The 17,041-nt window shown below is 44.4% G+C and overlaps 1 protein-coding gene across 14 annotated transcripts in view; it reads right to left on the bottom strand.

The window, feature by feature from the left end:
- The window catches only part of LOC140205309 (liprin-beta-2-like), a 245,569-nt gene that overhangs the window by 164,041 nt on the left and 64,487 nt on the right, over positions 1 to 17,041 (bottom strand). For all 14 annotated transcript variants that reach the window (XM_072272853.1, XM_072272852.1, XM_072272843.1 and 11 more), the window contains exon 2: positions 4,526 to 4,635. In XM_072272853.1, the coding sequence (XP_072128954.1) occupies positions 4,526 to 4,589 (64 nt within the window). In that variant the 5' untranslated portion in view covers positions 4,590 to 4,635. The remainder of the gene's footprint in view (positions 1 to 4,525; positions 4,636 to 17,041) is intronic.

Below are 17,041 nucleotides of genomic sequence, written 5' to 3'. Positions count from 1 at the left end.
GATGTCTTTGGACTGTGGAAGAAAACCCACACGATCATGGGTTGAATGTAGAAACTCGGTACAGGATGGGGCAGGAACTGAACCCCAGTCAGTGACTGCTGCCACTGTCAAAGGATTGCGCTAATCACCGACAAACTGTGCTGCCCTAATCAGTCCTAGGTGAATGGCACTTCACCTGCAAGGCTGTCAGGGTCATCTATTATACTTACGTGGTTATTGCCAGGACTGAGGGCCTGAGTTATAGGGAGAAGTTGGAGAGTCCTTGTGGGAAGTTGTTGGACTTTATTCCTTAGAGCATAGGAGACTCCATAAGGTCATCTTATGGAGGTGTACAAAATCATGAGACACACAGGTAGAGTGAATGTACATAGTCTTTCTTTCCCCAGGGTTGTACTCTCTTTGCACCAAACCCTACTTCACCATAAACTATGTAAATACAAAAAAAAAGTAAATAAATAATATTAAGAACTTCAGTGGTAGAATCCTTGAAAGTGAGTCTGCCGCCTGGGTTGATGATCAGTTCAGTGTTGAGGTGAGTGAATTATCCACTAATGGCAGGGAAGTTCTCCCAACGTCCTGACCAACTGGCATCATGAAAGTAGATTACCTGTGTGAGAGACTCCAACCTGCTAAATCGTGGCAAGGAAATTAGTGATATTCATTCATCTGTCATGTCGTTTCAATTTGCAAATTACCAGCTGCAAGCTGAACAGAGGAAGGCTTCTCTGCAAACGACCCGACCAGGTCAAATCCAATTATACAAACATACAAATTAGGAGCAAGAGACAGTTCCATGATATAATGGGAGCTGGTGTTATGCAGTAATGCTTTTATGCATCTTCTGAACTGTCATCGCTGCAATCTGCAGACTGTAAGAAACACACTTTTGAACTCCTGTTGTGTATTGGATACTGGTTAGTCTTGATTATTTATAATTTTTCATAAGTTGCACTTTATTTTCCTGTAAATGCCTGCTAGAAAATGAATCTCAAGGTAGTAGTATGTGGTAGCATACACTCATGGCCACTTTATTAGGTACACCTGCTTGTTAGATGGTCTGGAGTTTTGGGTCCTGAGCAAGGTGTAATCGATGCAGTTTGTGGATTGGACTCAGTTCAAGTTATATGTTTCTGATCGCTCCTTTTTGTCATCTTGTGCGATTTTGATCAGGGCAGATCAGCTCTGCGGCCTGCAGTCAATGAACGACACAGCTCTACATTGAGCTGAACTGAACAGAACATTCGCGGACTGTTCAATGACTGTGGTTTGCTGGTTTATAGTCTGTGTTTTTCATTTGCTTTGCAGCCCTTTGTGCACTTGTTTTTTTTTGCACATTGGTTGTTTGATGTTTTCAGGTTCCATGGTGTTTCTTTGTTTCGTGGCTGTGGGAAGACGAATCTCGGGGTTGTATACTACATACATACTTTGACAATAAATGTACTTTGAATCTTTGAAACCCCTATCAGTTCAGACTGGCGACATCTCCTCCACCATCTCCATCAGCACAAGGCTGTGTGCTTAGACCCCCGTTCCACTCGCTTCACACTTTGCACTGTGTTGTATTTAAGTTTGCTGATGACACCACTATCACTGGCTGAACGAAAGGTGGCACTTTAAGGACTCTTCATCTCATCTTCATGATATTGCTTGCTTATTTATTTATTATTATTTTTTCTTTCTTTTTGTATTTGCGCAGTTTGTTGTCTTTTGCACGCTGGTTGTCCGCCCTGTTGGTGAGGTCTTTCATTGATTTTGTTATGGTTGCTGGATTTATTGAGTGTGCTTTAAAAAAAATCTCAGGGTTGTATATAGTGACATATGTACATCAATAATAAATTTAGTCTGATCTTTGAACTTGCTGGTGCAGTTAAGGGCATGCTATGTTGGTGCCAGAAGCATGGTGTTACTTGCGACTACCCCCAGCACAATCCTTAGATTGTGTGACCATTGACACAAATGACCCATTTCACTCTGTTTTGATGTTCATGTTAAGATAAGATTAGCTTTATTTGTCACATTACCAACATTTAAATGACAGTCATGGATAGGAAAGATTTAGAGCAGGGGTTCCCAACCCCTTTTTATGTCATGGAGCAAACACATTAACTGAGGGGTCTGCAGCGCTCCTGCTCTGGAAGGACATGGATCAAACGGGACTAGGTTAGATGGCCAATTTTGTTAGCAGAACTTTGGGTTGCAGGTGGAAACTGGAGCATCTTTGGTTTTTTTTGCACATTGATTGTTTGATGTTTTCAGGTTCCATGGTGTTTGAACTGCTGCAAACTCCACATGGTCAGCAGAATAAGTCAGAATGGAACACGGGTGCAATGCGAAAGCTTCCTTACTGCACTACTGAGCTGTCTGGATAGTGGTGAAACTGTGAAATCCCCTATCCATGAGGACAGAATACCAGAGGGCACCCAGCACATCCTCAGACTGAGCTGGTCATTGACACAAACTACACATTTCACTGTACGCTTTGACGCACAGATCACAAATAAAGATTTTTAAATCTTTGGCAACACACACAAGGCGCTGGAGGAACTTTGCGTTGATATGGGTTCCCAGCATCTTGGAGTATTGCGTACAGTTTTGGTTGCCCTGTTTTAGTAAAGATTTAAAGACAAGAAACTCTAAGTGTGGCTACACCAATGTTTTCTATAACTGCAACATAACATCCAGCTCCCATCCTCAGTGCCCTGACTGAAGGTCAGAGTGCCAAATGCCTTCTTCGCCCCCTGTCTACCTATGATGTGGATCTTTAGATGAATTAAGGCAGGAGAGGTTTGTACGGGAATGGAGCAGGAGTGCGGGTAGCTGGTACCTTAATGTAACTTCGAGATATTTTTGTGTACTGCACTGTTGTCGCAAAAAAACAAATTTCATGACATATAGTATGCCAAGATAATAAACTTGATTCTGATTCTAATGATAAGGAATGTGCATGAGAGAGACACAGAGAGAGATATATGAATTTTATTTTGGCTGAGATGTTAACCCAAGGATAATTCTGTTTCTTTTCCCCAGATACATCAATTAATTCCAGAATATGCTCCTAATCATTGAAAGAAAATTGTGGACTTAGAAGCCCAGAAGGTTCGTGACACATGTACTGAGGAAAGAGAAGCTCAAACATCTTACAATGTCAGGAAAAACTGATGGAAGAAATAGTCATGATCAACAGTGCACGACTTTCATCAGTTATTTTCTGTAGATTTCTGGGGGAGCGTGTTCTGACTGGTTGCCTCACTGCCTGGTATGGAGGGGTCAAAGCAGAGGACCGCAAGGGGCTGCAGAGCGCTGTAGACTCAACCATCTCCATCATGCGCACAACCCTCCCCACAGCCAAGAACATTCTGAAGAGGCAGTGCCTCAGGAAGGCCACGTCCCCCAGTTAGGACCATCACCGTCTGGGTCATGCCCTCCTCTCAGTACTACCATCGGGGGAGTACAGGAGCTTGAAGATACATACTCAACGTATGTGGAACAGCTTCTTCCCCTCCGCCATGAATGGTCCATGAACACCGCCTCACTATTCCTCTGCTTATTATTTATTTACTGTAACCAATTTATATAGTTTTGTACTGTTGCTGCAAGACCACAAATTTCACGCCGTGTTCGTGATAATGACCCTGATTCCAATTCACTGTACAGGTGTAGCCAAGGGTTTGTTTCCCCTATTCCTACATTAAAACTAATCGAGTCTAACAGGCCTTCAAGGTGCAACAAAACACTCCGTAAGACTGCAAGATAGGAGCATTAGGCCATTCATCCCATCAAGTCTGCTCCACCATTCGATAACAGCTGATTTATTATCCCAATTCTCCTGCCTTCTCCCCATAACTTTTGGCCCCCATGACTAATCAAGAACCTATCAACCTCTACTTTAAATACACCTTCACACTGTGTGTGACAAGTAATTCCACAGATTCATTTTATTTTTTTTATTTTATTGAGGTACATTGGAGAGTAGGCCCTTTCTGCTGTGCCCAACACTGCCTCCTCGATTAAACCATAGCCTAAACATGGGAAAATTCACAATGAACAATTAACCAACCGGTTGGTCTTTTGACTGTGGGAGGAAACTGGAGCATCTGGAGGAAACCCATTCAGTCACAGGGAACATGTACAAACTCCTTATAGGCAGTGGCGGGAATTGAACCTGGGTTGCTAGTACTGTAAAGTGTTGTGCTAACCACTACACTACCATACTGCCCCTGGATAAAGATTCATCACCCTTTGGCTAAAGAAATTCTTCCTTACATTTCTTCTAAAAGGGACATGTTTGTATATTGAGGATGTGTCCCCTAGAGCATCCAGCGAATGGGAAAGGCACTCTACAAAAAGCAAATTCTCTTTTCATCCACTGGCTACACCACACAACCCAGTGCCCAATCGTGAGCTTACCTGCTATGATGACATCCATTGGCTCCAACACCCAACCCAGTGCCCAATAAGGAGCTTATCTGCTATGACATCATTCATTGGTTCCACTACCCACCCTTACACCCAATCAGGAGCTTACCTGCAATGATGTCATCCATTTGTTCCAAGGCTGCTTCGAGCATGTGACTGGCATCTGAGGACATGACTTTGGCCAGTACGTCTCTTCAATTAAACCCTCCAATGCTTCCACTGCAAACAATGAGGAGGCAAAATGAAAGCTCCATTACTGGAAAGAACAGCAACCTGCATTATCACACGAGATGCAAGAGACAGACTCAGGGCCCTCCAACACAGTAACAGGCCCTTAATCCCATCTGTTCCATGTTGTACTGATATCTGTCACATGGATATTAGACCTTCAAATCCTTCTAATTCATGTATTTTTCCCCAAACAGAATATGGAACATTACAGCACAGTACAGGTCCTTTGGCCCAGAATGTTGTGCCAACCTTTTAATGGACTTTAAGATTAACTTAACCCTTCCCTCCCATGTAGCCCTCCATTTTTCTATCATCCATGTGCCTATCTGAGTCTCTTAAATGGCCCTATTGTATCTACCTGTAGCACCACCCCGGTAGGACGTTCCACACATCCACCACCCTCTCTGTAAAAAGCCTCCCTCAGACATTCCTCCAACCACCTTAAAATTATGTCCCTTCATATTTTCCATTTCCACCTTGGGGAAAAAGTCCCTCAATCTGCTCAATCTATGCCTCTTATCATCTTGTACACATCTGTCAATTTGCCTCTCATCCTCCTCCTCCTCCTCCAAGGAGAAAAGCTCGAGCTCACTCAACCTATCCGCACAAGGCATGCTCTCTGATCCAGGCAGCATCCTGGTAAATCTCCACTGCATCTTTCTAAAACTTCCACATTCTTCCTATAATGAGGTGACCAGAACTGAACACAATACTCCAAGTGTGGTCTAAACAAGACTTTATAGAGTTGTAATATTACCTCAGGGCTCTTGAACTCAATCCACTGACTAATGAAGGCCAACACACTGCATTCCTTCTTAACCACCCTACCAACTAAAATATCAACTTTGAGGAATCTGCGAACATGGATTCCAAGATCCCTCTGATCCTCCACACTTCTAACAATCCTACTATTAACCCTGTATTCTGTCTCCACATTTGACTTTCCAAAGTGAATCACTTCGCACCTTTCTGATTGAACTCTATTGACCACTTCTCAGCCAGGTCTGCATCCCATCAATGCCCTGTTGTAACCTATGACAACTTTCTACACTTTCCACAACTCCACCAACCTTTGTGTCATCAGCAGTCTTACTAACCCACCCTTCCACTTCCTCATCCAAGTCATTTATAAAAATCTCAAACAGCAGAGGTTCCAGAACAAATTCCCATGGAACACCCCGGTCACCAAACACAGGGCAGAATACATTCCATCTACAACCACCCTCTGCCTTCTGTAGGCAAATCAATTCTGAATCTATGCAGCCAAGTTTTGCTGAATCCCTGTGCCTCCTGACTTTCTGAATGAGCTTGTCATGGGGAACCTTACTAAACACCTACGGAACACATCCACCTATCACCTGCCAGCTCTTGCTCCACCCCTTCTCTCCCCTACCACCAGCTACCTCCCCTCTAACTTTCAGTCCTGATGAAGGGTCTCAACCTGAAATATCAACTGCATTTCCCTCTACAGATACTGCCCGGCCTGCTGCGTTCCTCCGGTTCTTTGTAAAGGAATGGACAGAGCTTGGTTGGGGCCAAAGACCATGAAATTAATTGTCAAGGAGCTGTCCTTGGCGAGGTGGGCGGGAGAAGCTAAAAATTCTTTGTTTAAAGTGTTATCTTGGTACAGGCTTTGAGAAACTGGACATAAAGGGTCAGCAAGAACATGGCTAGAGACGGGAAGGACATTCATTCTGCTCCAGTTTCTGGAGAGTGTAGAGACAGGAATTTCAACTTAACCATTGAATTGCTGGTTCCTTCTGTTTCATCAGTCAGTCTGTTTGTCAACACAACCATATTAATTAAACAAGAACTGAAGAAGAGTCTTTGTCAGAAACATTGACATTCATTTCCATAGACGCTGCCTGACCTACTGAGTTTCTCCAGCATTTTGCGTGAGTTGCTTATTGTTTAAATGCTTTGGCAGTGAAAGCAAAACAATATTTTCATTGTTCAAGTGCTGAAACAGGCCTTTCAGCCCAACTCTCCCATGCTGATTGAGATGCCCATCTATGTTAATGGGTGGAACTACAATGGCACTAGAGAACAGCTTCTTCAAGCTCATCTGTAGAAACAACTTAATTTCTACATTTAGTCTCTTTTTTTCTTTTCAAGCTGGATAAAGTTCTCTCTGTGCCCTTGACTTGCAGATGCACTCAAACTGTGATTCTTTACAGCGATACGGGAACAGCGGATAAGTTGTTGGAGGTCTCTGTACTCAGAAAACAGACCCCCCCCCCCCCATCCCCGTTAGAGGGGAAGAGTTTGCCGCCGATTCTCGAGTTAGAGAAATCTAAAGAAGTGATGGAGCAGACTTTAACCTTGTAATCAGCGAGTTGTTTTTTTTTTGTTGGTCTCCCTTCTCACTGTGTGACACTTCTCTGGCCCTTTATCAGGGAGAGAGCACACCTGTGGTGTATCAAGTTGTCATGTGAATGATTAGTTTTTGTTGTACTGCAGATCATGGTCCCTCTGGGGGCTTTGCTGTTGCTTGCTTGGTGGGTGGATGGTACTGATGCTTTTTGCTGAAGTAGGTGAGGAAGGGGGAGGATTGATGCTTTGCTGTTGCTTGTGTGTGGGGGGGTGGAGGGGGTTTAGGGTTTTAACTTTTGAACTGTCACTCATCCTTTCAGGTACTCTTTTGTTTTCATGGATGCCTGTGAAGAGCAAGAATTCCAGGTTGTATATTGTATACATTCTCTGATATCAAATGGAACCAATGAACTGATGAAACTTCCCTCTTCACATACCTGTCCAAAACTTTTTATTTTTTAAACACCGATAGGACCTGATCCTTTACCACTTTCTCTAGCAGTTCATTCCACACATACACACCACCATCGGTGGAAAAGCTCATTTCTCAGATCCTTTTAAATATTTCCCCTCTCACCTTAAAGCCAGTTTTACACAACCTTAGCATTGGGGTTGGGGGGGGGGGGCGGGGTGGAGGACTATCTATCCAATCATTCTGCAGATGCTGCAAATCTTGAGCAAAACACACAAAATGTTGGAGGAATTCAGCAGGTCAAGAGGAAACTATGAACCTTCTCACCTGACCATCACTTCCACCTTGGTTCCCCTTCTCTTCCCCTTTCTTCCATGGTCCACTCTCCTCTCATATCAGATTCTTCCTTTGTCAGCCCTCCACCTTTTCCACCTGTCACCTCCCAACTTCTCACTTCAATCCACCACCCTCCACTCTCCAACCACGTGATAATAACAAGCCAATACCAGATTATTCTGACTTCTGGTAATTTTTCTCCCTCTTCCTTCCCTGTTCAGTCCCCCACTCTGGACCCCCTCGTTTCCCTTTACCTGCCTATCAGCACCCACCCTCCTTCTCTTTTCCCCCATGATTTACTATCAAATTCCTTCTTCAGCCTTTCACCTTTCCATCCATCACCTCCCAGCTTCTCACTTCACTTCCCTTCCCCACCCACCATGTGACAATATTAACCCAATAGTATTAATCCCTTCCTTTCTTCAATTTGGCTCTGTGACTTTTTCCTCTCTTACACACCAGTCACCTTCCTTTTTGAGATTGAGCAGCGAATCACAGAGACTATTTTAACTGCACGTCCTTGGTAGATGGAGGAAATCCGGAGCACCACGTGAGAAATTCATGCAATTCCATCTAAACTCCACGCAGACTGCTCCCAAGATCAGGGTCCAGCCCGGAGTGGCGGAGCTGAGGCAGTACTACCCGCCACACCACCATGATGCTGTTTGAATGAGATCCATCCATCAGTGACACAAGGAGGCCATCTGGCCTACGAGGTCTGTAACAAGCTCCCATCAGAGCAATCCCGACATTTCAAGTTGCCTTTCCAAACCAAAACATCGGCAATTTCTTTCCTCCTACAGATGCTGCTCAGCTCGGTGAGCTCCTGCAGCAGAACTTTTGACACAAGAGACTTCAAGTGCTGGAACCCTGGGACAACAGACAATCTGTTGCAGGCACTCAGTCTGAGGAAAGGAATTGTCTATTTCAGGTTAATGCCCTGAATCAGGCCCATTCTTTTCCCTCCACAGATGCTGCACGACTTGTTGAGTTCCACCTTCCTAGTTCTATCTCCTCATTTCTATTTAAAATTAGCAAAGGACTACGGGTTTATAATAATGGCATTCAGTTCAGGTGGCACAGTTGGCATAACGGTTCACAGCAGCCACAACCCATGCTCAATTCCTGTCATGGGGTTTGTATATTTTTGCCATGATCGCGGGGTTTCCCCTGGTGTTCTGGTTCCCTCCCAGTGGGTTTGTAGGTCACGTGTGCAATTGGGTGTGTGGGCTTATTGGGCTGAAACTATGCTGCATCTCGAAATAAAATACAAATTTTATACGAATATTTATTTTATTTTTAATGATCCCAACATGGATTGGTAAACTACAAAGTCCTGTACATCCACACATTTGAGGCTCTGTTCTGGTACAGAGTCACATTTCACGGTCCCCAGAGAACTGTTGGAAGCTTGTCCCAGGCACAGCTGGACAATGAGCAAAACACAGAACACAGATCAAACGCACACCCTTCGGTGCAGAGTGCTATTAAAACATTACAGCAAGAATGATTTGTTGACAGACCTAGATAGAATGGACATGGAGAAAATGTTTCCAACTGTGTGAGAGTCTAGGACCAAAGGGCACAGCATCAGAATGGAAGGGTCTCGGCCTGAAACGTCGACTGCACCTCTTCCTAGAGATGCTGCCTGGCCTGCTGCGTTCACCAGCAACATTTATGTGTGTTGCTTGAATTTCCAGCATCTGCAGAATTCCTGTTGCTCCTCTGGGCAATCTGGTTTCCTCCCACAGTCCAAAGTTGTACTGGTTGGTAGGTTAATTGGTCATTGTAAACTGTCCTGTGATTAGGGTAGGGTTAAATTGGGGGATTGTAGGGCAGCAGGCTTAAAGTGCTAATAGGGCCTGTTCTGTACTGTATCTCAATCAATAAATAAATGCAATCAGATATGATTGAATGATAGAGAAGATGTGATGGGCTGAATGGCATCATTTTGCTCCTATGTCTCAAGGTCTAAACAAAAGCTATTTAAAACAGGCAAACAGAGACACATCCAGACAGTAGAATCAAATCGAGCAAACATTTTTCTGAAGTCAGGAGGCTTTTCAGCAGAGCGGGGTGAGAAGCCTTGCGTCTCCAGCAGTTCAATAGGCAGTGCTTTACTGTCCACACGCCAGTGATTTACATGTGAACTCTGAGGAATGTACCCTGCCCGCCTGCTCTCCAAACTTGGCTTCTGATCAACATCCTGACAGCTGCTGGTAAAGAACAGCCCACGAAATGACTGAAGCATTCACAAAGATAAAATATAATCTATGCCTTTGTTTGTCCAGTGTTAAGTTATTAGCTTTACATGCTTCCCAACAGCATCCCGTGTTCATTATAAAACCATAAGACATAGGAGCAGTGAGGCCATTTGGCCCATTGAGTCTGTTCCTCCATGGAGGATTTATTATCCCTCTGAACCCCATTCTCGTAACCTTTGATGCCCTGGCTAATCAAGGACCTATTAATCTCTGAATATCTTTAAATATACTCAATGACTAGGCCTCCACAGTGGTTTGTGGCAATGAATTCCACAAATTCATCCTCCTCTGGCTAAAGAAATTCCTCATCATCTCTATTCTAAATGAATGTCCTTCCTTTCTGAGGCTGTCCTAGACTCCCCCATTTTAGGGAGCATCCTCTCCGCATCTACTCTGTCTAGGCTTTTCAATATGATAGGGTTCAATGAGATTCCCCCCCCTCACTTTTCTGAAATCCAGCGAGTACAGGCCCAGAGCCATCAATTGCTCCTCATATCCTAATGCTTTCATTCCCAGGATCATTCTCGTGACTCCCCCCCCCCCCCCCCCGGATCCCATTGGACTGGAATAGCGAGGTATTTCAGTGAGGGCTGGGAACGAGTAGGTTATGTTTCACACATTATGCCCCCTCCCCTTCCTCCCAGAGATTTCCAAGTTAACAGCTTCATGGTTGTATGAATTAAAAGGGTTATGCTGTTTCTTCTTGGACTCATTCGTCATTTTAATGTCATTGTGACCTCATCAAACGTGAGCAGTTGGCCACTGCACTCAGTGCCCAACAACAGGCTGATTGACCAAATTCATTTCAGATTACTATGTAGAGGCAGCAGCACAAAGGACCACACAGCAGGGCCGCCTGTAGAGCTGCTGCCTTGCAGCGCCAGAGATCCAGGTTCAATCCTGACTTCGGACGCTGTCTGTGTGGGGTTTACATGGTCTCCCCTTGACTGCTGTTGGATTAGGGTGTAGGGTTTTCATAGATAAACTTTGAAGTTTAATTTACCTAGTTAAACTTCAAACTCCATAGATGCTGCCTGACCTGCTGAGTCTGTTCCATGCTGTATCTCAATAAGTAAGTAGGCACATGGATGATGGAATAATGGGGGACTATGTAGGAGAGACGGGTCAGATTGATCTTGGAGCAGGACAAAAGGGTGGCACAACGTCGTGGGTCAAGGAGCCTGCACTGTGCTGCAATGTTCTGTTGCTTGACTCTAAACCTGCATTTATAAAGCACTGCCTCCATCACAATACATTTTGAAGTTTGCAATTCAATCCGTGACTACGTGTTAGCAGGTTGAGCTAATTTGAATGCAGATTAAGAAGGGAACCAGTTAATCTGGTTTAGATCTTTGTAATAGTTGAAGTATGTGGCTCAGCAGCCGTGACAGGTGCGTTATCTGCCCAACCAGGTGCTGGGGTTTAACCGAAGGGGAGCAGAGAAGCTCCCTGTGTTAGGCCACAAGACCATAATATTTCGGAGCAGAATTAGGCCATTTGGCCCATTGAGTTCCCTTCATTATTCCGTCATGACTGATTTACGTTTCCTCTCAACACCAGTCTCCTGCCACTCCCGATAACCGTGGACGCCCTGACTAATCAAGAACCTATTAACCTTCACTTTAAGTATACTTTACTTTATTGTCGCCAAACAATTGATACTAGAGCGTACAATCATCACAGCGATATTTGATTCTGCGCCTCGCGCTCCCTGGATTACAAATCGATAGTAAATATTAAAAATTTAAATTATAAATCATAAATAGAATATAGAAAAGGGAAAGTAAGGTAGTGCAAAAAAAAAAAACTGAGAGGGAGGTCCGGATATTTGGAGGGTACAGCCTACCCAATATACCCAATGACTTGGCCTCCACAGACATCTGTGGAATTTATTGCCACAGATTCACTACTTCTGGCTAAAGAAAATCCTCGTCTCTTCTCTAAATGGATATCCTTCTATTCTGAGGCTGTGCCCTCTGGTCCTGGACTCTCCCTCAACTGGAAACATCCTCTCCAAATCCTCTCTATCTAGGCCTTTCAACATTCAATTGGATCTCCTTGAAACCTTTCTCATTCTTCTAAACTCCAGTAAGCGTAGGCCCAGAGCTATCATACGTTAACCCTTTCATTCTTGGGAATTATTCTCATGAACCTCTTCTTGACCCTCTCCAATGATAGCACATCATTTCTCAGATCAGGGCTCTAAGCTGCTCACAATTGCCAAAGCTGTTGGGAAGGGCTTAAGCTAAGTTGACAGAAGGATGGGAACTGGACTGGTAGGGCTGGGAATGGGGCAGTTGGTATACAGCAGCGGTCCCCAACCACCGAGCCGCAAAGCATGTGCTACCAGGCTGCGAGGAAACGATACGATTTGGCGATATGAGTCAGCTGCACCTTTCCTCATTCCCTGTCACGCCCACTGTTGAACTTGAACGCACACGAAGTCATTATGTATGCGAGGTCATTACCCGCGTGTCATCCATGTCAGCGTGGGTAGGAGATCAACTCCGAGTTTGCAAATGACGGCGGGCTGAAAAGTATGTTTGACATAACATCTGTCGGCATTCTGGATCAAAGTCAAGGCTGAATATCCTGAGACAGCCACGAAAGCACTGAAAACGTTGCTTCCATTTCCAACATATCTCTGCGATGAATGCAACTAAAACTAAATTGCGGAATAGACTGGACATAAGGAACCTCCTTCGAGTATCGCTGTCTCCCATCACCCCTCAATGGCACTGTCTTGTTGCAGGGAAACAAGCTTAGGTCTCCCACTGACTCAGCGATATTTGTGTGTTGCAATGATTTTATATATTCATACGAGGAAAATATGCGCTGTGTGTTTAATATCCAAACGTTACTTAAAATGTTATGATGCTATTGACTTATATAATCATAAACACCATGGAAACAGGCCATCTCTGCTCTTCTAGTCCGTGCCGAACTCTTACTCTCACCCTCACCTAGTCCCACCGACCTGCACTCAGCCCATAACCCTCCATTCCTTTCCTGTCCATATACCTATCCAATTTTTCTTTAAACGATAATATCGAACCTGTCTCTACAACTTCTACTGGAAGTTCGTTCAATACTTACTTCAAGCTCCCCTGATAATTGACTTATCACTATATTCATGCGAGGAAAATATGCGCTGTGTTTAATATTAAATTCGTTAGATAAACCCTTTTAGAAACAAAATTGAGTGCTTTAGGCACTTATCACCTATATTCCAGTCGTGATTAACACCCCCCACACCCCCGAACAGGATCGCCAAAAACAATTTGTAGGAAAAAAAATCGGCACGCACATGCATGGGCACACAGGTGCCCGCGCAAGGCTTCATGGTCATGGTAGTCTTTCTTGGGGTAAACACAACGTATTTGACTGCTGCTCTTGTCCGTTGGCAACCCGACCCCCCCCCCCCCCCCGCAGTTCAGCCGGTCCACAAGAATATTGTCAATAATGGACAATATCCTAAAGGGAAGATGAGGTAATCATGTCTGACAAGGGAATTCAAAGCCAACATTAAAGTAAGAGGGCATACAATATAGCAAAATTTATGGGAAATTAGAGGATTGGGAAGCTTTCAAAAATAAAAAGGTAACTAAAAATAACTATAAGGAGTGAAAAGATGAAATGTGAAGGTAAGCTAGTCAATAACATTGAAAAGGATACCAGAACTTTTTTTTAGATATATAAAGTGTAAAAGAGAAGCGAGAGTAAATATTGGGCAACTGGAAAATAACACTAGAGATGTATTTAAATCACACACAAAAGAAAATCTGCAGATGATGGAAATCTGAGCAACACACACAAAATGCTGGAGGAACTCAGCAGGCCAGGAAACATCTATGGAAAAAAGTACAGTCGGTGTTTTGAGCCGAAGCCCTTCAGCAGGGCTGGAGAAAAGTACCTGTGGAGTAGATTTAAAAGGTGGCGGGGAGGAGGGGAGAGAAACACCAGGTGATAGGTGAAACCTGGAGGGGGAGGGATGAAGCAAAGAGCTGGGAAGTTGATTGGTGAAAGAGACAGGAGGCCATTGAAGAAAGAAAAAGGAGGAAGGAGCACCAGAGGGAGGTGATGGGTGGGCAAGGAGATGAGGTGAGAGAGGAAAAAGGGGATGGGAAATGGAGAAGTGGGGAGGGGGGCGTGTGGAGGGTTTGGGGGCATTACCAAAATTACAGAAATCAATGCTCATGCCATCAGGTTAGAGGCTATCCAAATGGAATACAAGGTGTTGCTTCTCCAACCCAAGTGTTGTGATGAGGCCACAGTGGAGGAGGCCATAGATGGACATATCAGAATGGGAAGGGGAAGTGGAATTAAAATGGGCGGCCACTAGGAGATCCTGTTTGTTCTAGCAGACAGAGCATAGATGCTCAGCGACACAGTCTCCCAATCTATGTCAGGTCTTATACAGGAGGCCACACCAGGAGCACCAAACCCAGTAAATGACCGCAACAGACTCATGGATGAAGTGGAAGGACCGTTCAGGGCCCTGAATGGTAGTAAGAGAGGTGCAGGGCAGGTATAGCATTTGTTCCACTTGCAAGGACGTGCTAGATGGGAGATCAGTGGGGAGGGACAAATGGACAAGGGAGTCACTACCATTCCACCAGTTTCCATGTCCAGCACATAATTCCCCGAAACATCCATCACCTCCAACGGGATCACACCACCAAACGCATTTTTCTCTTCCCCCACCCCCCCCCATTCTCACTTTCTGCTTTCCACAGGGATCACTCCCCCTCCAGGTTTCACCAGTCTTCACTGTGGAAGATACTAGCAATATGCAAGAAATTCGAGAACGTCAGGGGGTAGAAGTGAGTGTCGTTGCTAATACTGACAGTGAAAGTGAAAGTGCTTGAGAAGCTGAAAGATCTGAAGGTAGCTAGATCACCTGGATCAGATGGACAATATTCCAGGATTCAGAAAGAGGTAGCTGAAGAGATTCTGGGGGCATTAGTAGTGATTTTTTTTAAAGAATCACTAGGTTCCAGAATGGTTCCGGAGGACTGAAAAATTGCACTCTAAGAAAGGTGGGAGGCAGAAGAAAGGAAATTATAGGCCAGTTAGCCTGACGTCAGTGGTTGAGAAGATGTTGGAGTCCATTATTAAAGATGAAGTTTTGGGGTACTTGGAGCATGATAAAATAGGTCAAAGTCAGCATGATTTCCTTATGAGGAAATGTTGCCTGACAAATCTGTTGGAAATCTTTGAGGAAATAATAGGCAGAATAGACAAAGGAGAGTCAGCAAATGTTGTTAAGTTAGATTTTCAAAAAGCCTTTGACAAGGTGCCACATATGAGGCTGCTTAACAAGCTAAGAGCCCATGGTACTACAGGAAAGATTCTAGCACAGAGAGAGCATTGGCTGATTAGCAACATGAAAATTGTGGGAATAAAGGAGATCTATTGTACTTCGCTGCCAGTAAGAGTGATGTGCTGCAGGAGTCGATATTGGGACCATTCCTTTTCACATTATATGTCACTGATTTGGATGACAGGATTGATGGCTTTGTGGCCATGTTTGCAGACAATACAAAAGGTAGATGGAGGGGCAGGTAGTGTTCAGGATGTGGCGAGTCTGCAGAAGGACTTGGACAGATTGTGAGGATGGGCAAAGTGGCAGGTGAAATGTAGTATAGGGAAGTTGTGTGGTCATCCACTTTGGTAGAAGGAGTAAGGCATAGACTATTTTGTAAACAAGGAGAAAATATAAAAATGAGAGGTGCAAAAGGACTTGCAAGTCCTCTTGCAGGATTCCTTAAAAGTTAACTTGCAGGGTGAGTCTGTGGTAAGGAAGGCAAATGCCATGCTAGTATTCATTTTGAGAGGACTAGAATACAAAAGCAAGGATACAGTGCTGAGGCTCTACAAGGCAATGGTTAGACCATACTTGGAGTTTTGTGATTGGTTTTAGGCCTGTTATCTAAGGAAAAAAAAAAAGTACTGGCAGTGGAGGGAATCCAGAGGAAGTTCAGAAGAATAATTTGGGCAATAAAGGGTTAACATATGAGGAGAGTTTGATGGCTCTGGACCTGTACTCACTGGAGCTCAGAAGAATGAAGGGCTATCCAATTTAAATACATTGAACATTGAAAGCCTCGATAGAGTGGATGTGGAGACCGTTTCTCCTACAGTGGGCGAGTCTAGGATCAGAGGGCGCAGCCTCAGAGTAGAGAGACGTCCATTTAGAACAGAATTGGGGATGAACTTCTTTAGCCAGAGGGTAGCAAATCAGTGCAATTCATTGCCACTGACGGCTATGGAAGCCAAGTCTTGGGGTATATTTAAAATGAAGGTTGATAGGTTCTTGATTAATCCGACCATCAAAAGGTTACTGGGAGAAGGCGGGAGAACGGTGTTGAGAGGAATAATAAATCAACCATGATGAAATGGGCCTAATTCTGCTCCATTGTCTTACGGACTCAGGTTTCTGCATCTCGTTGCCACCTCTTGTGTATCTCTGCCAACACCTCAGGCTGTTGGTGACAAAGATGAAACCCGATCAAACAGTAATCAGTCTCTTCAGCCAGTGAACATGCAAACAGCTGCTCAGTGCAAAAACTGATGTCACATCTGACACGGTGATCTTGACTGTAGTAAACCTCAAGGCCATTTCCACCCCTCTAAACCAGAGTTTCTGTTCTATATCCAGCTCCTTCTGTCTCTGTCTCTCTCTCTCTCTCTCCCCCCCCCACCCCCGGTGTTCACCCAGCATTCCCTTTAAACCACCTCACCCTGTCCCTGGAGGAGTGAACCCCCCCACACTGTTTCTGAACCTCACCTTCCCACATCGGACACAAGAAAGCTACTCACATGAAGCTGCTCGGTACGTCCCTGCCAAGACACACCAGTTCTAACATATGCAAAAAAGCATCCTATCCATATGCATCAAGTCTTGGTGCAGCAACAGCTCTGCACAAGATCACAAGAAATGGCTCACAGGTCAGCACATCATGGAAACCAGTATCCCCATTCCTTCATTTTCCATCTACACCTCCCTCTGTATCAGGAAAGCAACCAGCATAATCAAGGTCCTGTCATCAGTGCGTCAGGAGTTTGG

Source organism: Mobula birostris, chromosome 11 (assembly GCF_030028105.1).
Source record: "Mobula birostris isolate sMobBir1 chromosome 11, sMobBir1.hap1, whole genome shotgun sequence".
Taxonomy (NCBI): domain Eukaryota; kingdom Metazoa; phylum Chordata; class Chondrichthyes; order Myliobatiformes; family Myliobatidae; genus Mobula; species Mobula birostris.
Note: the sequence above shows the minus strand (reverse complement) of the source record. Positions and strands in the feature narration are given on the sequence as shown.